Genomic DNA, 19,806 nt, shown 5'->3' with positions numbered 1-19,806 from the left:
TAGGGTGCTGCTGGCTTACAACTCGACATTCAAAAAATGAAGATCATGGTATCCGGTCCCATCACTTCATGGGTGGCAAAGAGTCGGACATGACTGAGTAACTGAACAGCAACAAAATAAACTTTTGGGCTTCCCTGTGGCTCAGGGGCTAAGAATTTGCCTGCCAACGCAGGAGACAAGGGTTCAATCCCTGGGTTGGGAAGATCCCCTGGAAAAGGAAATGGCAACCCATTCCAGTATTCTTGCCTGGGAAATCCCATGAACAGAGGAGCCTAGTGGGCTACAGTCCATGGGGTTGTGACTAAACAACAAACCAAATTTTAAAACACTGATAAATCTAGTACTAATAATAACCTGCTTCAGTATTATTTGACCATTTATGATCACTTTAATATATTACTTTTTTTTAAGCCAAAGATTTTGTCATAAGCACCTACTCTTTTTAAGTAAACATAAACTCCCTTTTCAGCATATGAACTTCTGAATTTATTTTTTTCACTTTTATTGAAGTATAGTTGATATACCATATTATATGTTACAGGTGTATGATATAGTGATTTTTAAAGGTTATATACTCCAGTTACAGTTACTATAAAATATTGGCTATATTCCTTGTGTTGTACAATATGTCTTTGGGTTTATTTTATACATAATAGTTTGTACCTCTTTTGAGTGTTTGAATTTAGGTCATATATGGCAGCAGTATGCTAGGGCACAATAAAATGATGCAGGACACAATAAAATGGTAGAGAACACAATGAAATGGCTTGGCCAATATACTGCAGAATATACTGCTCTAAAACACAGTTATAAATCGAGAAGTATCTTCACAGAATTGAAAACAGAAATGTGTGAACAAACTTTAGAAAAGCAATTTTGGAGAAAAATATGTTCAAATAAGGTATTCTATTAGGATAATATAAAGTGAAAAGTGTTAGCCACTAATTCATGTCCGACTCCTTGCGACCCCATGGTCCATAGCCTGCCAGGCTCCTCTGTCCATAGAATTTTCCTGGCAACAATACTGTAGTTGCCATTTCCTTCTCCAGGGAATCTTCCTGACCCAGGGATTGAAGCCACTTCTCCAGCATTGGCAGGTGGATTCTTTACCGCTGAGCCACCAGGGAAGCCCACTGGGATAATACGGGCTAGTGATAAAAACACAGATTCTGGAACCAGTCTGCCTGGATTTTCATCCTGCTTTTCATTCCCTGGTGTTTTAAAGTTGGGCAGGTGTCTTAGCTCAGGCTGCCTTAACAACATACCATAGATTGAGTAGCTTAAACAACAGGAATGCATTTTCTCAGTATCTCAGAAATGTATTTCTACAGTTCTGAAGGCTGGAAATTCTAAGACATCAGCATCAGTGTCTGGTGAGGGCTTTCGTGGGGTTGCAGATGACTACAGACACTGTATCCTCCCATGGCCTTTTCTCAGCGCATATGAGTGCCAGGGTAGGAGGAGACACACACACACACCCACACACACACACACACATACAGAGATGTCTTTCCCTTCTTAAAAGTTCATCATTTCCATAGGATAGAACATATACATTAATTTTGGGGGAACACAATTTAGTCCATAGCAATACTTAGCCTCTTGTGTCTGTTTCCTCAGCTTAAAAAAAAAAAAAAAGAGTTAATAACAGAGAAGGGTTTTGTGAGGATTAAATGAGTTAATACACGTAAAGCTCTTAGAAGAGAATTTGGCACATAGTGTTATACAAGGTTTATCATGGTTACTGACCATGTTTCAGCAGGCTTCTAATAGGGAATTCTACCTTCTCAAAAAAATGATCAAAATGTATATAAATTAGCATTAACCAGGATTTCTCAACCCCAGTGCTATGGGGCCCCATAATCCTCTGTTGTAAGGGACTGTCCTGTGCTCTGTTGAGTGGTTAGCAGCATCCCTGGCTTCTACCCACTACATCCCAGTAGCATCCCTGATCCTAGCTGTGACAACTGCAAATGTCTCTGGACATTGACAAATGTCCCATTGCTATAAATCTATCAAGGACATAGAAGCAGGTACTTGAATTTACAGTTATATATATATATATATATATATATATATATATATATATATGACCAGGAATAGGACTGCAGGATCACATGACAACTATATGGGGCTTCCCATGTGGTGCAAGTGGTAAAAAACCTGCCTGCCAATGAAGGAGATGGAAGAGATGTGGGTCAGGAAGATCCTCTGGAGGAGGGCATGGCAACCCACTCCAGTGTTCTTGCCTGAAGAATCCCAAGGACAGAGGAGCCTGGTGGGCTACAGCTCTTTGGTTGCAAAGAGTCAGAGATGACTGAAGCAATTTGGCAGCATAAAAAAAAAAAAAAAAAATATATATATATATATATATATATATATATATGCTGCTAAGTCGCTTCAGTCGTGTCCGACTCTGTGCGACCCCAGAGACAGCAGCCCACCAGGCTCCCCCGTCCCTGGGATTCTCCAGGCAAGAACTGGAGTGGGTTGCCATTTCCTTCTCCAATGCATGAAAGTGAAAAGTGAAAGTGAAGTCGCTCAGTCGTGTCCAACTCCTAGCGACCCCATGGACTGCAGCCCACCAGGCTCCTCCATCCATGGGATTTTCCAGGCAAGAGTACTGGAGTGGGGTGCCATCGCCTTCTCCAATACATATATATATAATGGACTATTGCTGAACCATAAAAAGAATGAAATCGTGCCATTTACAGCAACATGGGTGGACCTAGAGACTATCATGTTAAGTGAAGTCAATCAGAAAGAAAAAAGCAAATACTATACAATATTACTTACATGTATTAATAGAATCTAAAATACAGCACAAATGAATGTATCTATGAAACAGAAACTGGCTCACAGACATAGAGAACAGGCTTGTGCTTGCCAAGGGTAGGTGGGGTGGGGAAGGAATGGAGTGGGAGTTTGGCATTGGCAGATGCAAACTATTATACATAGAATGGATAAACAACAAGCTCCTACTGTATAGCACAGTAAAATACATATGATTTACGTGAGAAACCATAATGGAAAAGTATATAAGCATATCATCTTAGTCACTCGGTCATGTCCGACTCTTTGCTACCCCATGAACTGCAGCCTGCCGTGTTCCTCTGTCCATGGAATTTTCCAGGCAAGAATACTGGAGTGGGTTGCCATTTCCTTCTCCCAGGGCTCTTCCTGACCCAGGGATCGAACCCAGGTCTCCTGCACTGTAGGCAGACTCTTTACCGTCTGAGCCACCTGAGCCACCTTTACCGTCTGAGCCACCTTTCATGCGTGCGTGCGTGCGTGCGTGTGTGTGTGTGTGTGTGTGTGTGTATGACTGAATCATTTTGCTATAATAGTAGAAATTATCACAACACAGTAAATCAACTATACTTCAAAAAGAACATATTTTTAAAATGTTTCTTTCTTTTTTGCCAAGGATAATATTTATTAGTAAAATAAGGCTCATGTTCAACATTCTAGTTTCCAGAGATAATCTTTTAAAGGGAAGGTGGAAGGACACTTAAAACAGAATTGAATATACCTAAGGCTCCCATGGAAAGACCTAATGGAAAGACCCATTCTGATGGAAAGACCTTATAAAACGGATGGTCTACACCAACACTGTCCAACAGAACTTTCTTGCATGAGGGAAATGTTCTGTTTGTGATATCCGGTATGGAAGCCATCATCTACATGTGACTGCTGGGTGCTTGAAATGTGGCTGGTATAACTAAAGGACTGAATTTAAAGTTTTACTTTAATTAATTTAAATTTATTGGCTAGCAGCTACACTATTTTTTTTTACAGCCTTTTATTTTTAATTGGGGGATCATTACTTTACAATATTGTGATGGCTTTCTGCCATGCACCAACACGAATCAGTCATAGGTATATATATGTCCCCTCCCTCCTGAACGTCCCGCCCACCTCCCTCCCCATCCCACCTCTCTAGGTTGTCACAGGGCACTGGCTTTGGGCTCCCTTTGTCATACAGCCAATTCCCACAGGCTATCTACTTTACATATGGTAGTATGTATGTTTCAATGCTACTCTCTCAATCATCCCACCTTCTTTCTCCCCAGCTGGTCTTTGCATCTCCACTGCTGCCCTGTGGATAGGTTCATCGGTACCATCTTTCTTGATTTCATACATATGCATTAATATACAATATTTGTCTTTCTTTCTGACTTCACATTGTATAATAGGCTCTAAGTTCCTCCACCTCATCAGAACCAACTCAAATGCATTCCTTTTTATAGCTGAATAATATTCTATTGTATATATGTAACATAACTTCCCTATCCATTCATCTGTCAATGGACATCTAGGCTGCTTCCATGTCTTAGCTATTGTAAATAATGCTGCAGTGAACATGTGTCTTATTCAATTATGAAAAAGACATAATTGGTTATAAGGTAAGGTTATAAGGCCAGTACTGGGGTTGCTGCATCATATGGTTGTTTTATTCCTAGTTTTTTAAGGAATAGCCATACCGTTCTCCATTGTGGCTGTATCAGTTTGCATTCCCACCAACAGTGCAAAAGGGTTCTCTTTTCTCCACGCCCTCTCCAGCATTGATTGTCTGTGGACTTTCTGATGATGGCTATTCTGACAGATAATACCTCATTGTAGTTTTGATTTGTATGTCTCTGATAACGAGCAATGCTGAGCATCTTTTCTGCTTATTGGCCATCCGTATGTCTTTGGAGAAACGTCTGTTTAGGTCTTCTGCCCACTTTTTGATTGGTTGTTTGTTTTTCTGGTATTGAACTTCATGAGCTGCTTGTATATTCTGGAGTTTACGTATTTGTCAACTGTTTCATTTGCTATTAATTTCTCCCGTTCTGAGGTTTGCCTTTTCACCTTGCTTATAGTTTCCTTCACTGTGCAAAAGCTTTTAAGTATAATTGGGTCCCATTACACTAGTATGTGTATTGCTGTGGTTTATGTCAGAGTGTTTTGCCTATGTTTTCCCTGAAGTTTTATAGTTTCTGGTCCTACATTTAGGTCGTTAATCCATCTTGAATTTATTTTTGTGTATAGTGTTAGGAAGTGTTCTAATTTCATTCTTTTACATGTAGCTGCCTAGTTTTCCCCGGAGAAGGCAATGGCACCCCACTCCAGTACTCTTGCCTGGAGAATCCCAGGGACGGCGGAGCCTGGTGGGCTGCCGTCTATGGGGTCGCACAGAGTCGGACACGACTGACGCGACTTAGCAGCAGCAGCAGCAGCCTGGTTTTCCCAGCACCACTTATTGAAGAGACTGTCTTTCTGCAGTGTATATTTTTGCCTCATTTGTCAAAGATAAGGAGACCATAGGTGCGTGGATTTATCTCTGGAATTTCTATCTTGTTCCATTGTTCTATATTTCTATTTTTGTGCTAGTATCATACTGTCTTGATGACTGTAGTAGTGACACTACTAAACAGCGCAGATCTATACCTTCAAGAAAGAAATGATTTCACATGCTTTCTTCCTTAAGGGAGTCTGATTCGCCCATGGGCAGGCCCCCCTTCTCCCCTTACCTTACATAGAAGGATACTACCAGGCAAATATGAGGGTGTGTGCAGTGTTGATAGAACCGAAGGCGATGTCTTTTTGGAGATTTTTTTTTTTTTTTTTTTTTGTGACTGAAAACTATAGACTGCTTCATGTATTGGCATGTTATTCTTGCTCAGTGGCCATACTAATCTTCTCTGTATCATTTTTTGGAGCTTTCTGTGACTTTTTTTTTGAGAATACTTTTGACCTGGTTGGCTGAATCCTGGATGTAGGAGCTGCAGATATGGACGGCTGACTGTACTGTATATGTTGCGAGAGAATGTGTTCTGTCCCTTCTAATTCCTAGAGCACTGAGTGTCTCTTAGACGGTACATTACATTCTACTACACAATGCTGTTGTAAATCTAACATTCCCTAACAGACCTGCCACTTCTGAAGAGAGAAAATTTTGTATTTGTATTTGTATTCAAATTCCTTCTATTGGTATGCCAAGCAAGAAATAATAAAATTTTGTTATAAACATGTAATGTTATTCCCAAGTGGCACAGTGGTAAAGAATCTGCCTGCCAATGCAGGAGATGCAAGAGACTGGGTTGGGAAGATCCCCTGGAGGAGGAAATGGCAACCCATTCCAGTATTCTTGCCTGGAAAATTACATGGACAGAGGAGCCTGGCGGGCTACAGTCCATGGGGTCGAAAAGAGTTGGACACGACTGAGTGTGCACACACATTTACAATGTTATATATAACTTTTTATAAAAGTAGAGAAATATCAGAGTAGGTATTAGCATTGTAGGGTTTAATGTACAATAAAGGTCTAAGAATTGCTATTATAACAACCACACAAAGCTTGTTTTATGCTATGTATTATTTGGATTTATAAAGTCACATCCCTGGTGGTCTGGCAAGAATTATGGTTATTCTATCACACTAAAATTTTGGTATAAAGAATTTAGTTATATTTTCTTTGTAAGTCCCAATAAGTTAAGACAGTAGGCATCTTCTTACAGGCTAGGATAAAATTCAGCTGGCATAGAACATTTCATCTGTGCTAAAATAGTTCCAAATTTTTTTTTTTTCCTTGGCCGAGGTGAGTTAGTAGCATGTGGGATCTTAGTTCCCCAATCAGGGATGATACCCGAGCCCCTCAGATTGGAAGCTCGGAGTCTTAACATTGGACAACCAGGGAAGTCCCAGTTCCAAAATTTTTACCTAAGATTGTCATCTGGGCAGTTTTTCCTAATTTTCCTCCCTGCCCATCTGCTACACACATCCTATTTTGAGAATCTTTCTGGGAGATCCCATTGTTACTGATGAAATGTGCTTTTCAGATGTGTTGAGGTGGTTAAAAAATAAAAGGTTGAAAACCATTCTTTTAAAAACCCATGTTGACAGTTCCTTACACATTGTAGGGACACACGAACGTCAGGATTCTTACAAGAAGCAAACAATAAACCTTTCTTAAAGGCCATTCTCTGATTAAGGCAGAGATCGGCAATGGCAGTAGTGACCTACTGGGTTCGCTAAAATTTCCTTCAGGTTTTTCGTAACATCTTGCAGAAAAATCTGAAGGAAGCTTTTGGCCAATCCAATACAAAGATGGCTACCATTTATTGAGTGTGTACTCTGTTTCAGGCATTGTTCTAGGCAGTTAACATCACTAATTCATTTAATCTTCATAGCAGCTCTATGAGGTAGATAATATTATTATTCCATTTTAGGTGAGGAAATAGGCACAAAGAAGTTAAGGACTTTGTGCACTATCACACAGATGCAGCTACAATTCCAAGCCAGGCTGAGTGGCTTCAAAACAGGCGGTCTTACTACTATGCTGCGTGGCAGCTACAGCCACTCAGGAAAGCTTGTTTTCAGCCAACCTAGGAAAAGCAGCTTGAGTTTCAACCGTTGATTCAGGTTTAACAAGTGCATGGGCAAGAGAAAGTATCAGATTGATCGTAAAGCTTATTCCTAGAAAATCTAGGAAGATGAAAACTGAGAGCAATCAAAAAAGATAGATTTTTCTAAATGTGTGGATACGCCCCAAATCAAGTGGTTGAAAAATGTACTGCTTGATAACAGAGAACAGATTTGTGGTTGCCAAGGGGGAGGTGTGAGGAAGGAGGGATGAACTGGGAGTTCCGGATTAGCAGGTGCAAACTATTAAACATAGAACGGATAAACAACAAGGTCCTATGCATCACAGAGAACTGTATATGGGCTTCCCTGGTGGCCCAGAGGTAATCTGCCTGCAATGCAGGAGACCTGAGTTTGATCCCTGGGTTGGGAATAACCCCTGGAGAAGGGAATGGCAACACTCCATCATTTTTGCCTGGAGAATTCCAAGGACAGTGGTGCCTGGTGGGCTACAGTCCATGGGGTTGCAGAGTCCAACACAACTGAGTGACTACTACTTTCATACACAAAACTGAATCACTTTGCTGTACAGCAGAAATTAACTGCTGCTACTGCTACTGCTAAGTCGCTTCAGTCGTGTCCGACTCTGTGCGACCCCAAAGACGGCAGCCCACCAGGCTCCTCTGTCTCTGGGATTCTCCAGGCAAGAACACTGGAGTGGGTTGCCATTTCCTTCTCCAATGCATGAAAGTGAAAAGTGAAAGTGAAGTCGCTCAGTCGTGTCCGACTCCTAGCGACCCCATGGAGCCTACCAGGCTCCTCTGTCCATGGGATTTTCCAGGCAAGAGTACTGGAGTGGGGTGCCATTGCACAACATTGTAAATAAACTGTAATTCAATAAAAAATTTTTAATGTACTGCTATACTCATATCTGTAAGGTGTGATGAAATATTTCTGAGATGGGAAACCTAAAATTAAAGAGAGCTCAACATTTACAAAACCTTTTAATATAAAATCTAGAAATCTTGACGTGAATGATTAGGAAAAAATGTAACAGGCAAGTCATGAAGGTCTCATTACCATCCTCCACAAAAGCTCACAGCACTACAAGAAATCTGTTTATAACAATTTTTCCTCAGAATACTTTTATTCAGAACAGTTAGGAATGTTTTGCTCCATAACTAAAAGCACATTATTTTTTAAAGTTCCACTTCTGTTAAAGCATCTTCCAGAAATCACTAAAATGAAGTAACAGCAGCACTTACCATGCACTAGGAGCTGTTTTCAGTTTTGTATTAATACATTTGGTCTTCAGTCCTCAAAATGATCTGGTGAGGGAGGTATCGTTATTGTTATCTACATTGTACATGAGGAAACTTAAGAAAAGGGAGAAGCAACTTGTTCAAGGTCATACAAGAAAATGTTGGCACTGGGATGCAAATCCAGGTGTTCTGGCACTAGGGTTTCAGCTCTCAGGCTTTAAACTCAATATCAACATGTAGAGAAAAGACTTCCTGAAGGCATATTTTTGCTGAACAAAACCTGACTGTGGTAGAAATGGAATGACATAAAGATGGCTATAGAGGAACCATTATGTAAGCTTTTCTCATGTATTTTGTTATACCATTCAAACATCCAATATAGAAATAACTTACATTTATTTGTATTTAATTCTAATTTTCCTTACATCCAAATCAGTGATATTTTTAAAAATAAGGATTCACTAAAGTAAACATGGAATTTTTCTTTCTTTTCAGAGTATTACTCAAAGATAGCCCTTGGCAATATTCTAAAAAGCAACAAAGCATTGTTTTAATATTTCCTTTCTTATCAGATGTCTACTAAACTTCTAAAGGAACACTTAAAACACTTTTTTCTGATTCTAAAAGCTTTCTATATTAGCGTCACTTAAATAATTTAAGGCTTATTCTTTAAGCCTAAAGTGAATATTCACCATCACACGTATCCTAGGTATTGCACACTAATTTAATAGTGGTTCACACCTTTAGAGATGAGGGCACGGATCAGTAAGATTTGGCTCTATGTAGAATAGCCGCTATTCAAGATTCTGAATCCTATATATTTAAAACAATGTATTTTCTGTGTCATATTAGCATGTTTCTCCAAAATAGTGGCAGCAAAGTATGCATCGCAATTGCCGGTACCAGCACTGAAACCAGTGTCCCCCCAAACAGCCACTGCTACCTCTAGAGGGGATGGTTTGGAAATGTTTTCTTTGGATGGCACCACTGGTGTTTGGTGAGTGGAGGCCAGGAAAGTGTGATATCTTGTAATGTAGAGTCTCACAGGAAGAAACATAGTTCAACATCCTACATGACTTTCAAATGTCCACTCATGTAGTTGAAAAATCTGATTATCTGTGGCTAGAACCTGATTTCTTTCTACATGTAGACACAAAGCACAGTTCTGCCTAGCTTTAAAATCCACTGAAGTTACCAAATATGCAGTTAAAATGTAAATCAAGATTGTACATTTGTTTTGTTCAGAACTTTACTAGCACAATCCACCATTTTGGGAGGAAAACGTCTTATCAGTGGAAAAGCTCCTCACCTTTCTGAGTAACAGCGGTCTACATTGTTGCTGTCTTCCTGCAGCAATTACACACACACACACACACCACACACACACACACTCACCAGCCTACTTCATTACGTCTTCTGGTGTAATTGTGTCTAAGAATTTACATACTGAAAAAGAAATGAATTATACTTTCATTTCTACTTTATATTACAATTCAATTATTACTATATACATTTTAATTATGTGTGGAGACATTTACGTTAGTTTACTGCAGGAGAGTAAAGAGGACATATTTTATTAAAAAGCAAGTAATAGGTTTGGTAGGATGATATCTTCTTAGATGTCAGCTGTAATACAAGAATACAACTTGCAGAGATAGAAAATTAAATAGCCCAAGCTCACAGATGTGTTTCCAATACACTGCTGCTGCTAAGTCACTTCAGTCGTGTCCGACTGTGTGACCCCAGAGACGGTGTCCCTTAGTGAAGTAAAATTCAACATTGTTTAACCAAATGGAAAGAAAAACCTGTTCACTGCTTAACTTCTGCACTGGAACTCATGTCACAGTGTGCCCTTTCTGATGAAACAACGTATATTCAACCTTCAGATGGCTATGCAGATGAGCTGGTATCACCCCAGATGGATAGGATCAGGGCTGCATTGTCCCAGTCCCTCCTCCTCTTCTACCCTCAGATGCTGATGTGGAATAGAAACAGAGCTTTGTTAGGAGGTGGCCTGAGGTTTTGCTGTGTGGAAAATCAACTTATTACCACCATTCTCCAGATTTCATTTACATACTGTCATACAGACTGAAATAACTCAACATTCTTACTATTTCTCTCTTCATTGCAGAGCCAAATATTTGGTTTACATTTTATAGACACCACCTTTTAAGAAGGTAAAAGAGAAGCTAAAATAGCTTATTGCACAATAAGAAACACATTCAATTGGTCCAAACATCAACAAAGTACAAACATAGTTGTATATTGTAATTAATTCTTTCAGTAGCTAATTGTGAAAAAAATAATAAAGCAAAATTTACAAGAAATCTAATACACAGTAAGTAAGTTGAAAGCATACAGAATTCTAATTTTTAATTATTATACTTTTAATATTCTTTTATGTAGCCACATTCCTTAGACTCAAAAAGATTCAGACTGGCAAACTCCACAACTGCACAAGTGAATGATTAAGATTTCAAGATTTTAGTTGGCTAAATGCATAGCAATAGCCTATGTTATGAAAAAGTTCAAAATGAACTTGTGGCTTCTAAATTATCCTAAGATATTTCCATTGAATGTGAATTGATAAAATTTAAGTATTTTCTTACATTTATGTTTGTAGGTAATAAAGTTATTAATAATTTTATTATTACCAAAGAAAGAACAAATGAATATTTTTTCAAATTAACCAAAAGCATTCACTTGCCAAATTAGTTTAAGTTGAAAGTTGAGCATAAACTTGCAATAATGACAATTCAAATGAGGTAAACAGAATAAACCATTTATTAAAACATCATGTGGTAAAGTTAACTTTTTGACCCAATGTGACAATGGTAAACATTTCCCCCTAAAACACAGTTAAATTATAACACAATACAACCAGAAGCTGAAAAGACTTCTGTCCTTTACCACTCACTAGGTGAGTGCAGATCTAGGTTTTCTTGATGAGTCAAGAGAGAGAGGATTATAAAGACACTCGAAATCCCATATACCCAAAGGTTAAATTTTATTTACCCTGTTCCCTGGTCCAAACTTAAAATTATATCAAATAAAAATTTCATTAATTATCCTCCCCCCTGCCAAAAATAAATATTAGGAACACATTAAGGATAAGAACTGGGTTTTAAACTGTACTTTATTTGTTACTATAACATTGTCTTTTAAAAAAATTGATCAACCATAAGCATGCAAAAAATTCTCTTCTGAACGGAACCGCTTCAATAACTCCTTGGATATCGGTAAGTAAATTATGAAGGTTGTTCAATTTATAGTCCTCTCCTTTATAGCACTTCTAAGCAGTGTGTGAGACACATACCACAGAGGTAGGAAAGACCATCCTTAATAAATTATCTTAATTGTAGAGAATTTCTGAAAATAAAACTGAAAAAGGCCAAACCATGCCTTTGATGAGTCCCAGAAGACCACAGATCCATCTCCTATTCGAAGACTTAGACCCCTGGAGAGTTCTAGCCTCTGTAGGGCACCTGATAACAAGATCCACCAGGGCTCCAAACAACTGACTGCTTGAAGAACGCCTTCGGCTGCTCTCACTTCCCGATTCTCTGGACCACCCAGTCCTGCTGGCAGAGAGGGCAGCGATTGTTCTGTTTCACCCACAAGGACATGCAGCAGTTGTGGAAGGAATGATTACATTCTCCCCAGACCACTTGGAAAAAAAAAAAAAAAGAATATTTGACATTACATATTTCAATTTAACTTACTGAACTCAAAATTCTATTTTGTTATGTAATAATTATGGTTCATAATCTTAAAGATGGTTAACTGGCCAAAATAAATTTTTTTTAGTCATAAAGAAAAAGAACCTTACATATAGAAATTACACTTTAAAAAATGAGGTAAGGGAACTTCCCTGGTGGTCCAGTGGCTAAGACTCTGCGCTCCCAATGTAGGGGGCCCGGGGTTCAATCCCTGTTCAGGGAACTAGATTCCGCATGCCACAACGGTGCAGTCAAATGAAAAAAACAACGAGGTAAGGCACCATGCTCGGAAACCTGACATCACTGTTGGAATCTGAGGATGCTGTGGTGGCTTCCCACTCCTACATAGCTCCACATGCTGTCAGTCTTTCTCACGTTGGGAGATTAAAAGACCTGTGTACATGTACTAAGTTGGTTCACTTGTATTTGACTCCTTGCAACCCTATGGACTGTAGCCTGCCAAGCTCCTCTGTCCATGGGATTCTCCAGGCAAGAATAGTGGAGTGGATTTCCAGGCCCTTATCCAAGGGATCTTTCAGACTCAGGGATGGAACCCACATCTCTTGTGCCTCCTGCACTGGCAGGCAGGTTCTTTACTAGCACCACCAGGGAAGCCCTAAAAGATGAGTCTTCCTTAGATCCCAAACCACTCCACTCAGGCACTGACCTTGGAGACCTTTTGGGCCTTTAAGTTAGTTTATTGAAAAATATCCTCCTGATTTTTAAATTTTCTTTCTTTATTTTTGGTTGTGCTGGGTCTTTGTTGCTGCTTGGGCTTTTTCTCTAATTGTGTCGAGCAAAGGCTACTCTCTAGTTGCGATGCGTGGGCTTCTCATTGCCATGGTTTCTCTTGTTACAGAGCACGGGCTCTAGGTGTTCGGGCTTCCGTATCTGCGGTTCCCGGGCTCCAGAGCACAGGCTCAGTAGTTGTGGCACATGGGCTTAGTTGCTCCACGGCACGTGGGATCCTGCCGGACCAGGGATCAAACATTGTCTTCTGCACTGGCAGGGGGATTTCTTACCACTGAGCCACCAGGGAAGACCCTCCTGAGTTTTATCTACTAAGATATAATGAGTTTTAAATGTTTTCAGCTCATAGCAGGCTATTATAAATAGGTGGCATGCTTCTAAAAAACATTATTAGTGGTACCTCTGAACTGTTTCTTTCCTTGGACTGCAAGGAGATCCAACCAGTCCATTCTAAAGGAGATCAGCCCTGGGATTTCTTTGGAAGGAATGATGCTAAAGCTGAAACTCCAGTCCTTTGGCCACCTCATGCGAAGAGTTGACTCATTGGAAAAGACTCTGATGCTGGGAGGGATTGGGGGCAGGAGGAGAAGGGGACGACAGAGGATGAGATGGCTGGATGCCATCACTGACTCGATGGACGTGAGTCTGAGTGAACTCTGGGAGTTGGTAATGGACAGGGAGGCCTGGTGTGCTGCGATTCATGGGGTCACAAAGAGTCGGACACGACTGAGCGACTGATCTGATCTGAACTGTTTTCTGGAAGTGGTGATGATCTGTGTTAAGTCATTCATAGGCAGTGCAGTTCCTCATGTGACAAACAGAATGGAATTTTCAAAGTGGTTGGCTTTGAAAGACAGGGCTGTTTCAAGAAAAGAAGGGCCTCTCTATGATCAAAGAAAGCTGGCCTACCCCTCACAATCCTCAATTAAATTAATATTTTTAAAACAGCATCAAAGAAAAAATTTAAATCAAGGGAAATCACCCATAATACGGAATACAACCTCAAATATGGGCTTCATTTGTCCCTTGCTTGACCAACTTAGCTATATAACAGAACAATGAAAAAGAAAAAAAAAACCTTTTAATGAAAATTGGTTGTGGGGGTTGGAAGCTAGGGGGACTCATTTTAAGTCTTTCAGAAGAAAGAAACAGGATTTGATTAAAACTACATGAATCATTCAGAAGCTGTATGTAAACCATATAAACAAAAGTACAAAGTTAATCTTTCATTCCAGGAAAATCTTTATATACTTTTATATAGCAATCTTAGAAGTGATGACCTCAAGAGCTAGAGCATAAAAATCTGAGTTGCTTACAATATTTAACCTAAGACAACTTTTTTTTTTCCCCTAAGACAACTACTGTAGTACCACATGTAAGTAAAATTTAACAGATTTCTATCTATAAACTACATCCAAAGGAATCTGGAGATTTAGAACTGTTTTCACCTTAGTAGAAAAGTTAAATACTGGATCATAAAAGAGTACTGAAAACTGAAATGCTTTGTTAGAATAAAATCCTGACTGACCAAAACTAACCTGTAACATACTCAAAATTTAAAGGATGTTTTGGCAAATTCCTTATTTTATATTTTTCTTAATAGAAGAAAATATATTTCTTTTTTGATTATTAAAACATTTACCATGCCCATGTCTACAATATATAATCAATTCTTCTGAATTACAAGCAATTAAAGGACTTACAGATAATCCTATTAAAACCCTTTGAGAACCAACACATTTTATATTAATAATGAATCGCTGCTTTACAGTTTATTTTTGTGTATTGATAAAGCCAATCTTAATTGCAAATTCAAACATCCCCACTGAGAGAAAACCTTCAGTTGAAAAAGCAGAAGAACAAAATTACAACATACCAACACAATCCTCTTGTTTGTTTTCAGCTTGACATCTAAGACAGGCATCTGAAAGCAAACAAACAGCAATTCTCATTCTGATGCTCAGAATGCAATTTTTAAAACCCCACATACTTTAAAGTCAAATAAAAGGCCCAAAGGGTTAGAGATGTAGATTAAAAGACTCATACTATTAATTTCTCATCTGAACATAACTGCTTAAAGATGAGTCAAGTACAAGGCACTCTACTAATTTACTTATGACCAGGAGCAATTTCACAAGGGTTACTGACCCTCTATTTTTACAAGCGCTGATGAAAAGATGTCCTGACAGTGGATGTAACCTCTAGAGAAAAATATGCTATATTCCGCTATATTACTCACTGGACACATGCACACGTATCAATTTTACGCATAGCTTATTTTCAAGACATCCTTTAAAATAAGCCACACATATATATTGGTATTTGCTTACATATATATAGAAACTCTAGAAGGATATTCAAGAAACTAATAATAAAGTTCACCTGGGAGGAGATGGACTGGGAAGGGGTTTTTCACTGCATACTTTCTCAAGTTTTTAAGTTGTGACTGTACAACCTACATAAAAATCAAACTTAAAAAAACCCTAAATATTAGGTTTCTCTCTTATTTTTTCTTTTTTAAGGAAATGCTCCCTTTACAAATAATCTGAGCCTAATGCATTTACCCAACAACGGTAAAGTATTTTAATAAATTACCTGGGAGTAAATATGAGGAATGGGAACCAAAAGGATATACTAGACATTTTCAAAATTCAGGCTGTACTACCATTTGCTTGATGAAGAAGGTAATATAGAATATTTTAGGAACCAAAGAAATGGACTCATTCACTAGCTGACAGCAGTCAAAGTTGGGTGAAAGGAAGTTCAAACTAACAGAAAAAAAATAGATTTTAATATAAATCAGAGAAAAATTCTATAAAAATAGAAACAGGATAGAGTTGAAGCCTGCTTCTTTTCTTCCACTGGATATAGCTCAGGCATTTGTTTGGTCCTCTCTGCATGCTCTTACCCTTAAAAAAACACACCACCCTGGCCTCTTCAGTGTGGATTAAAAACAACCACTGCCTCCTGAGGCTTTCTTCAATTTCACAGTTACTGAGTACCTACCCTGTGCAAAGAGTAATGCCCGGGGGGCCACCAAAATGACCAAGTCTGGGTCCCTGGTCTCACCAGTAAATGGGAAAGCAGATAGGTAAACAATTAAATATCGCAAGGATCATGATATAAGGGGGAAGACATGCCTCTGGTTCTGTGCAGTCACAGAATTAGAGTTCATGATCCCAACTGTCTCTTTTACAAGTTAGGAAAACAAGGCTCCAGAAGGTTATGTCAAATGTCCAAGTTAACGGATAGCTGTGGAAGGTTACTCTGGCTCTTTATCCCTTCACAGTGCAAGCAAACCTAGTCCCCTCTTCCTCACTGGTGCTTGCTAGCTGCTCCTTTCACAATAAAGTCGGCAGAGTGGAAACCAAGGAAGAGTGTGTTAACTATATTAGAATGGGCTGACTGGCAACTCTTAGATCAAGAAGTTATAACAAATCATTTAGGTGTATGAGATGAATTCAAATATCAAGGACACGGGATTAAGTGGGTTTTTTATAGAATCTAGAAGTCTCTGAATTATGCCTACAGCTTTGATTTAGATTCACTATCAACAACTGACCTGAACAGATAAAAATTCCTAAAGTTTCAGATGAAAGAAAACATTTTTTTTTGATGATGTTCTTAATATCTAAAACAGCGCATTTCTAAGGAGTACAGTAACACCTTTTAGAATGATGCCAGAAAACAAACTTCCTTCTGCTGTCACCTGACCACTAAATGGATTTTAACACTTCATAAACAAAATAGAGAGGTCTAGCCCAGAATACTTTCCTGAACCCAAAGTACAGCTGTTGTAAATCTGAAACATTAATCCACAGTAGCCAAATACTTGTTATAATTAGAAAGTTAATGTGAGAAGTGAGTCATTTATAGCCCATACTTTGACTTACCTTAAATATCCCAGTAAAGTTTATTTCTTGCAAACTTTCAACCATTATATTTTGCATTTCTACCTAATTTAAAAGTTTTCTTTGGGGAGAAAAATAAAATGCTCTTTTAGGAAAATTATTTTAAACTAAAAAAGAAAAAAATCCCACAAACTGGAAGTTATGATTCTAGCTTTCAAGAAAGGGTTAGGGCAAGGGGGCTGTATTGCAGGCCCATAAACTAAGTACCTAAAAACCCGATACACAAAATAAGTGGATCACATCTGAAATCTAGTTCTTTTAAAAAGTAAAAAAAAATTTGAATCCCATAGTTGCAAATTCTCTTTATAACAAATTCCTACGAATACATAACATAAGCGCATACCACAGAGAGAGTAAATTGTGAAATCTCTTATTTCTGCTAGGTCTGAATTTTCAATGCTCAAGAAGGGAAAGCAACTTTTAAGTTATTTTCTCCAACTGTCTCATTTTTCAGTGCAAGACACAAAGTTTTCAAACTACAGAAGCCTCAGTTTTCTCCAACTACCTTCAAGAAATGACATCTAAGACGCTCTTAAATGCTGTAGTTTTAAATGCCCTGTTTAAAAATATAACGTGCATTTAAACAGCAATTCTGTTTTAAGGTCGTCTAAGATCTTAAAACAGAGACCATATAAAACACAACGAGATGAAGCTGTTCTGAAATGCTTCATTTGGTCCAATATTTTTATTAAAAATATCATAGAAAGAAGTAACAAGTCTGCAAAAGAGGGCTTTCCATAAAGGCCGGACTTGAGGACACTACCCTTCTCCAGGAAATGGCATGCTAGGATGGGGAGTGGCCAGTAAAGAGATGAAGCTTCATGTCTCTGAATAAAAGGGTTTACATTCTTCTAGTTCAAGCGAACCGAGCGCTATCTGACCAATCTTCAATCATCCAGGTTTAAAAGCCAGCAGAACAGTAGCCAATCCAGAAAGGGGACGACTAGGAACTCTCTTCTTCCCTGAGCCTCTCCAGAGCACGACTAGTGGTCATTTTGGGGGAAGATGACTCCAGAGCATCACTTTGATGTGTGACCAGAACCATCAGACTGACCCGCTGACTCAGGGCCTTGACCTTGACCTCTGTGTGGTTTGCTTTCGGAAAAGGGTGCCGTCGCTGGCCACACAAACCGAAGTGGTTCCTCTCAGCTCCCGTTAAATCATCTACTTTTACTGTCGTGATCACACCGATCACTACTGGAAATGACCTTGTTTAATTGTCCTGCCTGCTACTCCTTTTTTGCCCCCAGAATACCCGTCCCCGGCACAGGTCGCCTGCTGAACGACCCCTCGGCCCCTGGCAGCGGCCGCAGCCCTCGGATCAGCGGCAGCTCGGCGTGGCCCGCGGTCTCCCTGGGCCGGGGCAGGGCGATCCCGCCCTTACTCCTCCCGGAACGGTCTCTCGGAGGCTTGGTCCTTCAAGCCCCTACGCCCGATGCCGGGCCTGCGGAGGCCGCAGCACAGCCGGGGCCTCGCGTGCTGCGCTTACCCATCACCTGGACCCTGCAGATGGCGCACGTATCGCACTCCACGTCCCAGCTCCACATGGCCACCGCGTTCCACTTCTTGAGAGAGAACATTTTGTCGCCGCCCGACTTGGATCCTGCGCTCCCCGAGTGAGAGGACAGGGCGCAGGGTTCCTCACCGTCTTCCACGTCGGCCATAGCGGCGGCGCGGAGCCGGCGACGGAGACGTTGGGTCGTGGGAGGCGGGCGGTTATGGCGGCTCCGTGGGGCCGTCCGACGGGCCACAGCGCCGCCCGCAGGCCGCGGGTCGCCGCGGGGGTCTAGGACGGGGGAGCGCCCGCGATTGGCTGGCGCGGCCCAGTGACATCACCGTACGCCGGCACCAGCGGCTTCCCGGTGTGCTGGTTCCCGGTACTCGCGTCCCCAACGCCGGGCCAGCTCAGCGGGCTGAGAGACCCCGGGCCGACCCTGCGCGGTGGAAACATGTGTCCTGTTTTATGTCTTCATGACACCGCTTTTAGAAGATGTCTTGTTGATATATTCGTCCCTCTCAAATGTAAACGCCCTGGGAGCGGGGACTATTTCTTGATCATCGCCTTCGTTTAAGAAATGCAGCCTCGGGAAGGGACAGTTATTTGTTGAGTGAATGAATGACGAGCTAGAAATCTGGTTCAACGGTTCTCAAATATTTTGGTCTCGGGACCCCTTTACACTTAAAAATTACTTAAGGACATTTAAGAACTTTTGTTTGTGTAGGATGGATGTGTACATATACACGCTTATACATATGTATTTCCTTTTTAAGAAAACGGGAAAATTTTGAATATATTAATTCACTTCAAAACAGTAAGAAATCCATTACAAGTTATCCTTAGAATACCAATATTGTACACTCACAAGAGAGAATGAAGAAAAATAGCTATGAGTGCTGTGCTGTGCTTAGTCTCTCAGTCGTGTCCGACTCTTGGCAGATCCCATGGACTGTGTAGCCCGTCAGGCTTATCTGTCCATAGGATTCTCCAGGGAAGAATACTGGAGTGGGTAGCCATTCCCTTCTCCAGGGGATCTTCCCAACCCAGGAATTGAACCGGGGTCTTCTGCATTACAGACTGATTGTTTACCAGCTGAGCTACCAGGGAAGCTCATAGCTATGAATACTGTTATGTAAATAGTTTTGACGTTGTTGGTCCCCTGAAAGGATTCCAGGAACCCAGGAGACCACACTCTAAGAAACTTAAAGCTAGTTTAACTTTTTATATGCAGGAATAATGAAGTCCCAAAAAGTAATTTATAGTAATTCTGCTATATTTATAAAAGTAATTTATAGTAATTCAGAAAAGTAATTCTGCTG

At 40.0% G+C, this 19,806-nt stretch overlaps 1 protein-coding gene and 1 pseudogene across 2 annotated transcripts; both read right to left on the bottom strand.

Moving 5' to 3' along the window:
• Window positions 1-5,624: 5,624 nt before the first annotated feature.
• On the bottom strand, window positions 5,625-5,700 carry LOC147379221 (U6 spliceosomal RNA; annotated as a pseudogene).
• A 5,670-nt stretch (window positions 5,701-11,370) lies between these two features.
• On the bottom strand, window positions 11,371-18,750 carry RNF7 (ring finger protein 7). Of its 2 annotated transcripts, none has more exons than XM_086374426.1 (3): window positions 18,479-18,750; window positions 14,955-15,002; window positions 11,371-12,276 (listed from the first exon to the last, which is right to left on the bottom strand). In XM_086374426.1, exons 1-3 carry the CDS (start codon window positions 18,651-18,653, stop codon window positions 12,158-12,160), a joined length of 342 nt encoding a protein of 113 aa, XP_086230552.1. In that variant the 5' UTR covers window positions 18,654-18,750; the 3' UTR covers window positions 11,371-12,157. The 2 variants fall into 2 exon arrangements, with proteins under 2 accessions (XP_086230552.1, XP_086230645.1); XM_086374519.1 differs by having other exon boundaries at window positions 18,486-18,750.
• Between the last annotated feature and the right edge of the window lie 1,056 nt (window positions 18,751-19,806).

The sequence above is a fragment of the Bos grunniens genome, chromosome 1 (assembly GCF_055505025.1).
Source record: "Bos grunniens cultivar Pamir isolate PY7600 chromosome 1, Bosgru_T2T1.0, whole genome shotgun sequence".
NCBI lineage: Eukaryota > Metazoa > Chordata > Mammalia > Artiodactyla > Bovidae > Bos > Bos grunniens.
The sequence above is the reverse complement of the archived record's forward strand: the minus strand, read 5'-3'. Positions and strand labels throughout refer to the sequence as shown.

Bases quoted from the DNA above. Each gene is read 5' to 3' on its own strand.
- RNF7 (XM_086374426.1), bottom strand. From the start codon at position 18,653: ATGGCCGACGTGGAAGACGGTGAGGAACCCTGCGCCCTGTCCTCTCAC. The intron at 15,003-18,478 runs GTAAGCGCAGCA...GTTTGCTTTCAG, and splicing joins CTGCAGGGTCCAGGTGATGG to ATGCCTGTCTTAGATGTCAA. The intron at 12,277-14,954 runs GTATGTTGTAAT...TTTTTTTCCAAG, and splicing joins CAAACAAGAGGATTGTGTTG to TGGTCTGGGGAGAATGTAAT.